The sequence below is a fragment of the Pezoporus wallicus genome, unplaced genomic scaffold, assembly GCF_028554395.1.
Source record: "Pezoporus wallicus isolate ANWC-B61680 ecotype Strahan unplaced genomic scaffold, APGP_CSIRO_Pwel_v1 contig_3058, whole genome shotgun sequence".
Taxonomy (NCBI): Eukaryota; Metazoa; Chordata; class Aves; order Psittaciformes; family Psittacidae; genus Pezoporus; species Pezoporus wallicus.
The window spans coordinates 1,714,865-1,729,819 of NW_026641153.1; the positions used below are offsets into that span (position 1 = coordinate 1,714,865).

A 14,955-nucleotide genomic window follows, 5' to 3' on the forward strand; every position below is an offset into this window, starting at 1 on the left:
GCTTTGGAGAAGTTCACTGGTCTCTGCAATAACGTTTGTGGAGATTACTTCTGTGATTTTGAAGTTATTTATCAATTATTTGCTGAAAACACAGTGATACTTTATCCTAGTCTAGGACATTTTAATAAAGGTACTAGAACAATAAAATATATTAAATAAAAATCTCTTCTGACAACTGTAATTTAGTTTGTTCTTTACTGAGCTATCAGATCTCCGAAAATACCCTAGATCATAGTTATTTTCTTCAATACCATCTCTTATATTTTGTGTACAGCCCAAGATCCATCAAGTGATAGATGATCTATCAAGCCTGAAATAGCTTGGAATTTCTTTGTTGCTTAAGAATCTTGGTATGGGGATTTGTTTATATTTTATCTGATTTATAAATTGGAAATCCATTTGGCAAAGTAGAAACAACGTGGACTACAGCCTGAAATACAAACAGTCTGAATATCTTTAGAAAACTTGCCCATCTCGGTGTACCCCTTCATTTCTTTGTTCCTAGTAATACTGAAGAGCAAGAAGTGACTCTGGTTCAAGTCTATTACTTAAAAACAGTGGTCAGTTATGGCAGAGACATTGATCCATAGTACACCAACTCACATACCACTGTATACCAAACAAATGACTTGTTCCTAGCTTCCTATAGCAAACTTCTCATCTTTAATGAAAAGCCAAAAGACAAAATTGCAAAAACAAAAAACAAACTCAACCATCCAAACTTAAAATATTGATTTTTTGACAGAAAACCCAAGACACTGACAAAACTTCCAAAGAAGCCTTCTGTGATGTCGATGCCAATGTATCAGTTATTCGACTAAAGGCAGAAAGTCTTTATATTTGCTTTAACAATTAATGTATATCTCAGGAATACAGGGATGCCACATAGATCTCTTGAGCAGCCATACGGTGACAGCAAGTTAGAGACTGCCCCAACCTGACATACTAAGCTACAGCAGGACGTTTTCTTATTCATTACCCCTGATCTTTTTTCCCCCTCTTCTGTTTTGCCTAATTTAATAACAGAGATCTTATCTACTGTTCCAGTCATAAGCTCTCTAAAGAATGTTAAAACATAAGCATGAAGTTTCTAATGTGATCTTGGTTTTATTTTTGCTGTTGTTGTTTTATTTCTAGATTAATGTGCAGCTTGATGTTAATCCATATTTACTATATTACACCGCTGTTTACCAATTCAAAATGCCCATTACTGTACTATTAAACTAGCTCCAGGATTACACTTGATTTTCATATATATTAAACTACCTTTTAGACTATAATTAATTCCCATAGTGATTACTTTTCCTTCTGTTTGCATTTACTTTAACATTAGAATATATTTTGGTGACTAAAACCGTCATTACTAAAGACCAAAGCATCAAGTGTGCCAAGCAAGAAAATTAATTATTTTTTAACCTCTGTTTCAATGCCCCATCAATGAAACCGCTTTTTCTGTGAGATTATGTGGAAACCTGGAGACAAAAGAGCAAAACAGGCCCAGTTCTTACAATTGTTGGATATGACTCTGACTGCTTTGTAGCTTCTAGAGAAAAACAGATGTGATTTCTAAAATATCCATTTTGCATGTGCAAAACCAGCCTTCTGTGCATGAAAAATTGTACTAAATTAAAGGTGAAATGATAAAAGCAGAGAAAAAATGAATTCTCACTAGTCCCATAAGTACTACATAGTTCTTCATTCAACCCTATTAATTAGTCATGCACTGATATACGCAGTGAGTTCAGAAGGAAATGCTTGGTTTTAAACTGTTATGCTATTGTTGGCCTGTACAGTAATAGCTTTGAGCATGCGATGCCTTCAGTCAAGTGTCTGACAGACTCCAGACGTCTGAAACAGCAGTTTATTTAATCAATTGATCATAGGCATGTAGCTATACAGACAGGCTAAGTGAAGCCAGTTCTGCTCTTCCAAGACATGTATCTTTATTTTTAACTTAAGAAATTTAACATCTTGCATCATCTGGAGGTGGAGTTTCCTGCCCTCCCTCTCCCCCCGCCCCATCTCATTTGCAAAACCCATAAAACAATGAGATTTGGGCTACAGTACTACTGTTTAAGCTGACAAAGGAAAATTGCATTAATTAGACACAAATGAGATCACTTTCCATGTTTTAAATAATTTGTCAAGAAATAGGATGATGCTGAGGAAAGCTGACCTCTGTTTCAAAATACATCCAAATAAATTAATGAATAGTCTATTAATCAGAAGGATGGATTTGCTTATTCAGTTCTGCTTGCTTATGCTTTTAAATCTAGGCCTATGAAACTCTGCTTTTAGTCTGTTCATTAGGAGCAAAGGTATAGTGATTCAGACTACACACTCTATTAAGGAGGCTGATGCCAAGTAGGGATCTACCCAAAGTCACCTACCTGGAGAAACAATGATGTATCACCTCCCTAGTAACTTCTGCAGTAGTGTTGTGTTGGGTTTTGGCCAGAATTCCCAACCCACTCCCAATGAAATAGTGATGAATTTCCCAGTGTCTTCCCTAGGAGCTAGCCCAGCTTTTAAAACTGCCCTTGCATGGCAAAACTCCAGGTAGCATGCTCGGATCTTTCTTCCCAAAACATCTGCTTCCACATTGTTCAGGAAAATATACTGCGCACCCCTGTGCCTGCAGACATTAATCTGACCCAAAAGCTACTGAGGTTCTGGGTCTCAGTTAAGTGCCTTTCTTTCTCCTTCTAGTTGCTTAATTTATTACCTATTACATTTGCACATAAACAAACATTTCACTTTCAAATCAGGAAATTTGGACAATATACTTCTGGAAACATCTGGTACTTGTGCACTTAAAATACACAGTGAAACTGAATATAAAGAAAAAAACCCAAAACTGGAGACCCATCTAGAGAGAATAAGATTTACACTGTGATGGTGAAAATTACTTTACCCCAGCAGAATCTAATGGGGCAAAACCTGTGCAGCAGATGAGTTACCTGTATTGGGACTGCATCTAGTGGGTGTCAAGCTGAAGTCCAGCAAGCCTTCACATACCTGAGCAGTTAGCCCACTCAGGGACTTCTCCCAGGAATCAGTAACACATGGAAGTTATTAAAAGCGGACTGCATATTTTACTTTTTATCTAAATGACTATTTCTTTTCAAGTATTTCCTGGCAATATTTCCAGCAAATAGCAGGAATGAATTCACCAGACAATGTCAAAGTAGTATCAAATGTAGCCTACCATTTGGTACAACTGTGGAATTTTGGATAACCGCTGTATTTGAGGCATGTTTTTTGATCATGGCCTTGCTTCTAGCTGCTAGCAGGTCAGAAATCTCTGGATCTTTGCCCTTTTTCTATTTATCATGCATGAAGGAGCCTATGTGGATCAGTGATTTTTGCATTTTGTGCTTTGCATAACTCTGATAGGATGCACCACAAAATGGATGGATAAAATGCAAAAGGACTTACCTCTGACCTGCGTCCTCTGTTGACATAGACACACACTGGGCTGAAGGCGCCACTGCCGCACACATAGAGGTGTGTGCGATTGTATGACTGTATCACACGCACAAAATTTCCACAGCCATGCTGCAGGGAATACAGGAAAAAAATCATTTCACATTGGCAAATGTTGTTGGATGCTGGGAGCTATGGGAATAGACATGGTTTATAATTTTAAAAGCATCATGAAAACAGCTACTGAGTGTGGTAGTCTCTAGGCTTGAACAGCTGTAGACTTCTGTTTTCTTTTCACACCATTTTGCCTAGTCTGGGAACTGGGCATTGATAAGACAGTATAGAGGAGTTACAAAGGAGTGTGTGTAACATTCCCATTTCCACACAGCAACTTAATTTTCATCCACAGACTTCTCTGTATCTTGCATGGAAGGAAGCGGGGCCTTTGCAGGAACAGTCTCTTTTACACCCTAATTTTCTCATCATAGCTGGAGACACTTAAAAAGGAAAGCAAGCCCAAATCTTAGATCCCATTATTTTTATAAACAATTCCTTTACAAAATTTTAGAACACTGAACAACACAAAGGAAATTTAAAGTGAATTGTTCCTTAATACCGAAGATTAACAGTAACATCTTCAAATCAACATGAAAACTAAAACAGAATGTTAATGGCCACACAATTTCATACCACAGCATTTACAGTTTTCTCCTTCAAGCATACCCCTTTCTTCTCTTGCTCTTTCCTTTTTTGACTATGATCAACTGTTAATTTCTTACTGTGATCCGAGAACTGCCTTCATATTCAATCACCCAAACCTTCATCACAGACATTGAGAATTGCATGTGTTCTGTGAGCACAGGATTGGAAACTGTGTCATCAGTCATGCTCCTGAAAATCGGTAGAGTTAATTTAGCAGACTGCACAGTTTATTTATATTTAAAGGCATTCACAGTTTTGGTTCAGCAGGAGCTGGTACTTTACTACATCTGAAAAGTAGTGCATAACTGTAGGCAGTTCAGAGTTCATAGAAGGAGTCTCTCTACAGGGAACACTGCATGCCCTCAGTTAAGTGTTAGTTCTAGATATATTTGAAAAGTCATTTAACCCAGTCAAAATACATTGTTTCTCTAAAGCTGAGGGCTGTTCCTAAATATTTCCATTTTCTCATATCCAGCTGTCTTAGTTTGGCCCAAAGATGGCTTTAGTAATGTCCTGCTAGCATGTTTTTCCCAGCAGTAATGCCACACTACTCCTGTGGAAAGAGAAGAAGGATGGGTGAAGGTATACCACTAGCTTATATATGCCAGGGTGTAAACTGCTTTCTTTTCTTGCTGTCTGCAGCAAGACTTATCTAAAAGACTCCTAGATAAAGGTTTATTTCATGCTGAGAAATCTCAGAATGAAAGTCTTCCAGGATCAGGACTAGGAAATAATGTCTACATGAACAGTACTGGTGCTTGGCACTTGCTACTCTGCTTTGTGTCATGGCTTTCCAAAGGGTCTATGGCAAGAACATAGGGGTGGTTTGCTTCTTTCAGGGCAGCTTTCTGGGTAACCATCTGACACATACTGTGTCCTCATGTCTCTTCACTGGTGATTTACAGACAAATAACACAAGTTGACTCAGTACCAATATTCTTTCATTTTAATCCTGTCCGTCAGGAAGACCATTTTATGATCTCCGAGCCTTTGCCCATCTCTCTAGTATTGAACCACTGAACTCCATTTGCTGCATGATTAATCTGTGTACTGTGCTGTGACTCCACAACTGAACAAAGCAAGAAATTGTTACTTCAGAATATATTCTGTAGGAATGCATTCAAGAGCACCTATGCTTAGTTTATTTCCCTTTCCTTGATACTGGAGCACTTTGTGCTTTTAAATCAGTCTGGTCTGAGGTGGCATGATATAGTTGTCTTTAGGATGGTCATTTTTTAAAGGTAGATATTCACATACGACTGGTGCTTCCCTTGGAGCTGATACAAAAAAACAGTGTCTGGGGAACTCCCTTACTGTAGAAACCTGAAAGTCAGACATCTATGCCCTAGGATCTCATCACAGTAAATGGAGAGAAATAGATGTCGTACTAATGTAAGCACCTAAGTTAGCCCAGTGAACATACTATTTAGAGGTGACAATTTCTTCTCAGTAACAATAAAGGCAGCCAAAGAGGACAGACACCTATGTTTGTCTAGTGGTAGGGCAAACAACCACCCTCCAAATCTCCTGGGAAAATAATTCATTGATTGCATTAAGTCCTTTTCTGGCTTCTCCAAGTATATGTATTCCTCTATAATAATCACTATTCTCTGGTAGGCCAAATGTTATCATGCATTCCATCCCTCTCCTCCCCACCACGACTTTTTATTAAATTTGAAATGCTTAATTCTTCTGAATTAATTTTCTGCTTCTACCATATTATCAAGAATGCTGTTAAAACAAACTATATATTTTAAGTTGCAAGCAGTGATTTAGCATTGGTTTCTCTTTTTCTCAATACTTCAGGGAGCTTTCAATAAGATACATCACTGATTTTAGTGAGAGCAGCAGCTGCTCCTCAATACCTTTTTATTTCCTCTTTTGAAACTTTTCTTCTGCAGTGCACAGCTGGGATAAAAAAAATCAGTTAAAGTTGATGTACCTAGATATGCTTAACTACGTTACAGGGTATTAGCTGTACCCACAATTAAACTGTTGTAAAAAACACAGGTTCTATCCAGAAATCTGTCCGCTAATGCAGCAACATTTAGGTACTTCAATATGATTAAAAGCTAGGAAAGTCTCACCACTAAATACCCGAGATTAAAAGTCCTCCAGAGAATCCAGTACTTAGTAGGGTCTTAGGCTTTTTTCCTATGGATTACGCATTTTGCGTACTACTTGCTGCTTAGAATGTCTGCATTTTTTCTATTTTTGCCCTAGAAGAATGTTATCATATCTTGGGAACATGACTAAGGCTAATACATTTTTGCATTTCAAAGAAAAGAAAATTCCTTAACCAGACTATGACAAGTTGATGATGCAACTGGCAAAATTACTATCAAATATTAATCACTATTAACATAGCTTTCTGTTTTCCCTTCATTTAGTGCAACCTAACAGGCTGCTAGCTATTGAATTTACTGCACACTGCAGTAACTAGAACAATGTAAAAAATATATATATATAAAAAAAGATATTCAATAGGAAAAATACTTGGTTTTCACTATTGTAGCTATCAGAAAAGAAAGTAGATAAGCTTCAATACCAACCATAATATAGTTATTCATTAAGAAGCATTCTATTGCTCTGCATTACTCTCCACAGTAATTTGAAATAGCAGTATTACAGCAGTACTGCAACAGGCCAACCTTCCGGTGTCCTTACATTCATCAGCATTTGCAATAGATTTTCAAAATAAAGCCCACACATTTTTCCTACAGAATGGGCCCACGTGGATTATTGTAAATGTATTGTGAATTGGAAAGAGGTGTTTGGAGTGTTCCTGCATCTGGGGTCTTCAGGCTCCAGACAGTAAGTGCCCCTGCCTGTAGTCTGTTCCTGTGGTAAGCAGCCAGGCAGAGCACTTCCCCACGCTGAACAACAGCTTAGCAGGGCTCTTCAGGATCACTCCCAGGAAATACCCGGAAAAGCACTACCTAGTTTGAGTAGTGACGAGAGAAAAATGCAAGAAAGTGGACAGTGCGTACCTCTTTCCATCTGTCACAGTCTCAGAGTGCATTCTGTTTACATAGCCTGTTTTTCGTACCTTCACTTTATCGGTTGGCCTGCAGAGCATTTCAAAAGCATAACAAACACTTCTTTTGCTTCGTTTTGGCTGCATTTAAGGTGCTCTTACTTTATTGCCAGCTATGTAATTTGCATATGTGTGTGCCTGTGCATGTTCACGTGGATTATAACTTACTGTAGGATCTTTGCCAGCCATTTTGCACTCTTCAACCTTGTTTGCTGATGCTGGCCAGAAAATCTGTGAGGAAAGAAATATCTTTTAAGTAACATAATTATTATATAATGTAAGCAAAACATTTTGCTGCCAAATTTAAACTAGTAAATTAATAATCTGACATCTTTCATACTTTGATTATAAGGACAAAAAGAATTTTCATTGATAAATGAAAACAACTTTCCGTCTTAGCATACAGTAATCAAAATAAAGCCACAGGTCTTTGGCTGATATAAATAAAGTTTGCTGCATATTTTTAGCATAATTTATTTAGACTTCTTTCTTCTAAGTAAGAGAGATGTTTTCAGTATTATTGCCTAATTCATTGCCTAAACTATTGTCCGGTTTTACTTTTTTATTTTTACTGAACTAAAAATTATTCACACTAGAAACCAGAACAAAATATTGCAAGAAGGGCTCTTATAACAATTTGTTGGCTTTAACAGCAAAGGTCTGGATAGATTATGAACAAACCTGATAGAAATCTTGAGATTTCAGGCTGATTTCTTTCAGACTGTTTTCTAACAAACACCTCAATGCCTGAATGTTTATCTCATTTATATTCAAACTCTAAAGATTTTGAACTTCTTCCATTATTTATTTTGATTTTGAAATAGAAGACATCCATTAGAAATCTCTCCCTAGAAATTTAGTAGGTGACAGAGTCTGATAACTATTAGCCTTAGGATAACATAAATAATAATGATAGAAGATCTCTGTGTGTGTATATATATATATATATATACATACATATAGAGAGAGTTGTAGGAATGCATGCATATGTATAGAGGCATAAGATCAGCAAAATGAAACTGTTATGAAAATAAATAAACAAATGGAAGAACATGTGGAATTGCAGAGATTAATTCTGAGCCTAATACTGGGTGATCACATCCACTGCCAGAAAATTTTGTGTGTTTTTGCTTTCTGTGCTTTCTGTTGACTTTTTCTTTGTTCTTCTTTTCCCATGTTGAAATGCTTTGCAGCTTTATACCGCAGAATATATGTCATGCAACAAAGGCCTTTCTACCTAACCAAACTCTGCACAGAATTAATTAAAACCATCCTGCTAAGGGAAGGCTGGAGTGTGCCATGCAGGAGCACAGCAGCTTCCAGGTAAGGGTGCCTGTATCACTGGTGGTGAGATGGGAATTAGCAAAAAGGTCACACAAGCTATTTAAGATTAGAAAAGGTGGCCCCATTTCAGAGGAAGTTTTCTGTACCATTAGGAGGTGGAAGGGTTCAAGCCATCACACAAGAGGCATTGAATTTAAATGTGTAAGTTAGAGTTAGCCTGCACAATCAATTCAGATAGGCATATCCAGAGGGTGATTCAGAGCAAAGCCTAATTTAACTGCGCTTAATCATGCTGTAGCAGGGCCTCTCTCTCTCTTCTGACACATTAAAAGCCTTGCCTCTTAAGGAAAGCATTTATCTTCACTGCTGCAAGCTGGATATCTCTGCCCCTCAGTACTCCTGAGGTATAGTAATAAAGCCCATAGATTAAAGGATCAGATGAATTTGGTAGAACAAGGCCTTTAAGGCACACTTTAAGGCAGTGCTGTAGCTGTGATAATCTCAAGATACGCAAGGCAAAGTCTGTAGAGAGGTAATAACTTAACAGTCAGATTTCTGAGCACACAAGTTCTTCTGCAGGCCACCTATTTTAAAAGCAGAGAAGCTGGAATTGAACTGGCTCTGGAGACAACACAGGAATCTGTGAAAGTAGTTTAATTTGATTAGTTTCATACACAGGTTGCCTACTACAGTCTGGGGAGGTGGGACACAGACAGTCCTTAGAAAATGGCATCTTGGTAAGTGAGAGAAGGAGCTACAAAACAGGCAGTGTTGAAAAGGAGATGTGGGTCATAATGTCCAAAGAACCCCAGACAGGAGGTGTCTCAACTACTGAACTGAAGGCCTAGGGATGACACAGACACAACAAAAGATTGGAGAACAGTTTGGTGATCAGGCTGCAGAGTACAAAACAATAATAAATATAGTCCAAGGTTAAAGGCAACTCTGTCCCTGTTGGTTTTTTGACCTGCAGCCTGAAATGGTATCTTGTTCTTCCTTACAGTCTTCGTTAGAAGCGCATCTCTGAATTTTCTTAAATCTTGGAGAGCTGCAGAAACCATCAACCCTTACAATTTTCCTTATGAGGCCAACCCATGCTGAACATCACTTCAAAACGAATAAACAGGTGTTTTTAAACAGTGTTTGAGGAGCAGCCATGCTAATAGCTTGTTCATCTTGCATTAAACATAAAACAAGGACTGGTCTGGACTTTTGCCTGTTGCAAAAGCATGAAATACACATTCTTTGTCTTCAGAAGAAAGGCATGTAGTGAAGCAACCTTGGGTAAAAATAGATCTCAAACTTACACTGAGAGGGTCCTGGCTTATATTATTAATATTCAATGACAGAATATGATCTTTGCTGCCCACGTAGATCCGATCCTGATCTTCATCCATGAATAATATCCTGTAATCCAGGGGACTGTGGGATATTCTGTGATATTCAGAGGTCTTAGTTTCTTGCAGCTCTGAAATAGTAAAGGAAACAAATTAGTAAAAAAATTTAGTTGATTTACTATCATTGCAACTGCATTTAATTCTAAATAAAGGCATTTTTGAACACAAGTGGGGTCAATAACAGAAGAAAAACTCTCATCAAACACTTGGTAATAATATGATAGTTGAGTTAGAACGAATTTTCCTTTTCCAGTTTGAGTGTAATTCTTTTATGCATTAAGTAGCTAGACCTATCTCATAAAAATCAGGCATTGCTCTTATTCATTCATCTAATTAATTCTTATGGTAATGGATATAATTATTTACACCTCTGGCTTTTAAGGAAGATCATATATTAAATTAACCAATGTGCTTAGTACGCTTTAAAGTTTATGACAGCGAAAATCCACAAGATCAATGAAAGCTACAAAAGAACAGTTTACTTTCTTTCCCTAACAGGGGGCTTCACTAGGAATAGCTTTATTCAAGGTCAATTTTATTTTCCTTATTTTAGTTCTTCATCACCATGCATGGCTTATTTAAAAGAAAAAATAATAATGTATTCAGTGAAGCTTAAGTGTGTCCATTTATTCAGTTGTTCACAAATGGGATTTGGACCAAACTATCAGAACTGTAGAAATAGTTCTATATTTCTACCTAAAAATTTCTTCAATGAAGAGAAGTAAAAAACATTCTTTGATGTCAGTGCAGGATAGGACTATGACAGGAAAAGCACAAGCATCTGCAATGTAAGTATTACTTGCTGCCCATGAGAAAGCTCAGCCTTCCTGTCTTTCCTTGGCCAATATGTTTTGGCCCCCACTCAGATACTTTTCGTTTCAGTAATAACAGAGGGGATATTTCTCAAAAGCTGAGAACAGAAAAATAAAACATTAATGATCAATTTGTCTTTATTTAAATATTTAACATATAATTTTGCTTTCTTACCTCATAAACATTTTTATTGGATTGTTTTTCCTGTGACTCTAAAAGCGTGGCAAATACACAGTACATATGAAAACAAAGCCTCGCTAGAGTGTTTATTCATAAATCTAAGAACTGAATCCATATCCCTTTTGCAAACTGTTTGTCTGGGACCATACTTGTAACTGTTACTAAAACCCAGTTTTTGCTTAAAGCAAAGTTCTTGTTCATTAGTTCTCTAAGAAAACAGTAGATGTCTTATCCAAAATTAGTTATCTAAACCTTTTAGATGACTAGATTAATGTGGGCTAATGTTATTTTGGAAAACAAAACTCTCAAAGCAAAAATAGTTCTGGATATGTGCTCTTTTATAATAATAAAAAAATAGTGCCTAAAGTATGCACTTTCTGCAAAACACATTTAGCTGGAAGCATAATTTACTTGGAGAGCAATTTTTGACAAGATGTAGACAACATAAAGACAAAGCCTGCAGTCTTGGGACTTAAACCTTTCTACTAAAGCTCTAATGATGAAAATAACACATCAGAATATAATTTGCATAGATAAATATGGTACAAAGCTCTAATTAATTATTATAATGATTGTTAAATAGTTTTATCGAAAGATAGAAAATATCTTTGGTTCATGAAAGATATGTATTTTTGATTCACTTAGGTGCCTATGTGCATTTACTTATGGTAAAATTAAAAAAAAACCAACCCACAAATAATACTTCTATTTCATAAGAGAAGGCTGCTTGGAGACCTCAGAGCAGCTTCCAGTATCTGAAGGGGGCTTATAAGGATGCTGGGGAGGGACTCTTCATTAGGGACTGTAGTGACAGGACAAGGGGTAATGGATTAAAACTTAAACAGGGGAAGTTCAGATTGGATGTAAGGAAGAAGTTCTTCCCTGTTAGGGTGGTGAGGCACTGGAATGGGGTGCCCAAGGAAGCTGTGAATGCTCCATCCCTGGCAGGGTTCAAGGCCAGGCTGGACTCAGTCTTGGGTGTCATGGTTTAGTGTGAGGTCTCTGGGCCCATGGCAAGGGGGTTGGAACTAGGTGATCTTAAGATCCTTTCCAACCCTAACTATTCTATGATTCTGTATGTCCCTCAACAGAAGATGAACACACAAGCAAGATTTACAGTCTGCACCTAAGCGCTTCAACTCACTAAATGAGAAGTCTTTCTTCAGTGCTTGAAAAATCAATTGCTTTACTTTATTAAAAAAAAACAATCCTCCCTGTAAGCTTTTACCTAGAGTTTTTAAAGGCACCAGGGAGACTCAGCAGCACAGTGCCATTAAAATGCAATCCTTTTGCCTGCTCTGAAATTCTCAGACTGACCTTTGATTAGAAGCCTGAGAAGCTAGTGCTCTTCCCTTTTCCTGGTGGCCTTATTAACTTTGTTGTAATATTTGGCAGCTAGAAGGTAAACTGAACCTTCTCATAATTGTATATTTGATGTACAAGGAAAGCACAGATAAACTGTAAGAGGCAGCAGTTTCCTGCACAACACCAAGTAAATGTGAGCATAGTGATTGCACAGAGTAATGCCCCTCCTTACTGCTTCAGTGACTGACAAATGACAATGAATAACCTATCAAAAAAGATGATCAAGATCATGATGATTCTATTTAAGCAAGAGAGAAAAATAGCATAAGATATGTGATTTCCACACCTTTATTAAAAACCATTATTTTCTGATATTAGTAATCTCTTTGCAATGGTATTATGGTTTCTAAGTCACCTGAATAGTAATACGTCTCCTTCAAGCTGCTGAGGAGAATACCTTATGACATGTCACTAGACTATGGAAACTCAATGCCATCCACAAGGGGAAAGAAAGTCCTGAAACAAATACTCTCATACAGATTTATTAGTTTTATTTCTTTTGGTGCTGAAGCTTCTGGCTTATTAGCCTCTTAGGGCTACTCAAGCAAGTGGAGAGGGGATATCTAACTGATCAAATTTTCTTTTCATTTAACAAAATTTACCACACAATCATCCAAGAAAATTGTATTTTTTAAAGACTTACAATCTGGGCGCTGTTACTTGGAAAAAGTGGTGTCTGGAAATATGCTGTAAGATATTCCACATTCCTTTTCATCTCCAAAATGTTGTGTAAAAAAATGATTCAAACATTTCCTGACCTTCAAGGCAAATTCTAATCCATGTTCTGGGAATTTAACCAAATACTCAAAGCACTAAAATCTCCATGGAGAATGATGTTGCGGACAGCTCTCTTTGAATATTAACATTCTTGTTTGACAATAAAACAAAAGATTACAATATAATCCACATGCAAATAACTCATTCTTAATGATACAAGAACAATCTTTGTTCACCCTTTTTTCATCAGTCAGTGAATTTAGTTTTGGCTTTCCTCAATTATAAAGCCAATACCATCTTGATCCATAGCATCAGTAATCTGATCTAGAGGACATGTTGTATACCTCTTGTCCCTGTTAATGAAAAAATAAGAGCTACAGTGAACTCTCTCCCCAGAACTATTATTATTAATGACCTGCACATTTTGGAGATGCCGATGACTGGGAGTTTTCTCCATTCACAGTGTACAGCTGACAATCAGGCAGTTTAACACCTACTCTTTAATTATCCTTCTAATTCACCACAAAAAAGTTAATGAAAGTATTATTTTTAAAAAGTTGTGCTCCTGAAGGAGAAATAACACAGTATTTGTGTAATATCTATAATTAAGCCTTTGTAACACTTCAAGCTCATTGTGTTGCCCTTGACAAAACAAATTACAGCTACCAGAGACTGGAAACCTAGGAAGGTGAAAATATCTCACACACCCTGTTATACACATATTATCCAACCTGCACAAGGATATATGAACTGTATCTACCCATCAGGTTCTCTGAATGTTTTATTTAATCACTGAACATCAACCTTTCATCACTCCTTAATTCAAATTCCCTGGTGTCACAATGCTGAAAACACAGCCTGACTTTCCTAACATAAGCAATATAATAATACCTAATATTAAGAACCTAATATAAGTGACTTCTTCAGTAGACATCTTATACTAATATGGATATTTGACGCACATGTCATTTAAACTAATACAATTTTTAGCAGGACCTTTCCAAAACATTTTCTATTTGCAGACCCACACAACCACTTGTTACTGGAAAGTTCAACATAATCTGCTTTACCTTGCAGGGTTTGGTAAGCTACAGCCATGCTATGCAAGCATCCCCAGCACGAGTTCAAAGCACCGAGTTTGTCCACTGATAAGCTGTGGATACATGAGAGAGTGCACAGTTGTCTCTGCACTACACCATCACTGGGTTCCCAGCTTAGCAGGGCTTCTTTGAGCAAATCTAGAATGCTCTGTCAAGCTTTTAATTTATGATCCCCTGTGGTAATGTACAAGAGATAATATATTTTCCTCCTCTTTCCTACTGGCATAAGGATTCATCCTCACAAGGTTGTTTATGAAGTTCAGATCAGAAGCAGAGATTTGGTGTATGTGCCTCAAAAAAAGCAGGGAGTAAAACATATTTATAAAGCATCCAGTTTCACACGCAGCACCACAGTGACGGGGACAAACATAGCTTTCCATAAAGATGGGCTACCTCTCCCCAGAGAACTTCTGCTGCCCAAATTGGTATGGATTTTATGTAGCCTTAGTGATTTGGAAGTCAGCAATATAATGCTGTTTTATTTTATTTCCCCATGGGGTATGGGATGCACCAACAACAGGCCTTGTGTACATATAGCAGTAGGCTTGACATTAGCTTCTAGCTAAGGAGGCGGTAAGACTCTCTTAAGCCTCATTAAGCCTTCAGTTTGTGCCAAGTGATAAGCCAGTCCATGCCAAATGTAAAACTGCAATGTAAAATCTCACCTTCTAGGAACTGGAATGAAACCGGTATTCTTTTTTTCTTCTTTTTTTTCCCCCCAGAAATAATGATGCTTTTGCTTACAGCATCAGATGGAACTGGCTCCCTTTTACTCAAGAGGTCACTTTTGAACGGTGAAAAAATAATCTGCATACATAAATTTTGTGAGACACTGTACATAATGTCGGTAGCATTGACAGAAATGGTTGCACCTTAGAAAAAAATATGAGTAGAATCAGAGATACCTGCAAAGTTGCAAAAAATCATTTAAAAA

The 14,955-nt window shown here is 37.2% G+C and overlaps 1 protein-coding gene across 1 annotated transcript in view; it reads right to left on the bottom strand.

Moving 5' to 3' along the window:
* SEMA3C (semaphorin 3C) overlaps positions 1-14,955 on the bottom strand; it is a 122,431-nt gene that overhangs the window by 42,467 nt on the left and 65,009 nt on the right. The window contains exons 3-5 of the mRNA XM_057422417.1: positions 9,757-9,917; positions 7,334-7,396; positions 3,439-3,558 (exon numbers count right to left, since the gene is read on the bottom strand). Of these exons, the coding sequence (XP_057278400.1) occupies positions 3,439-3,558; positions 7,334-7,396; positions 9,757-9,917 (344 nt within the window). The remainder of the gene's footprint in view (positions 1-3,438; positions 3,559-7,333; positions 7,397-9,756; positions 9,918-14,955) is intronic.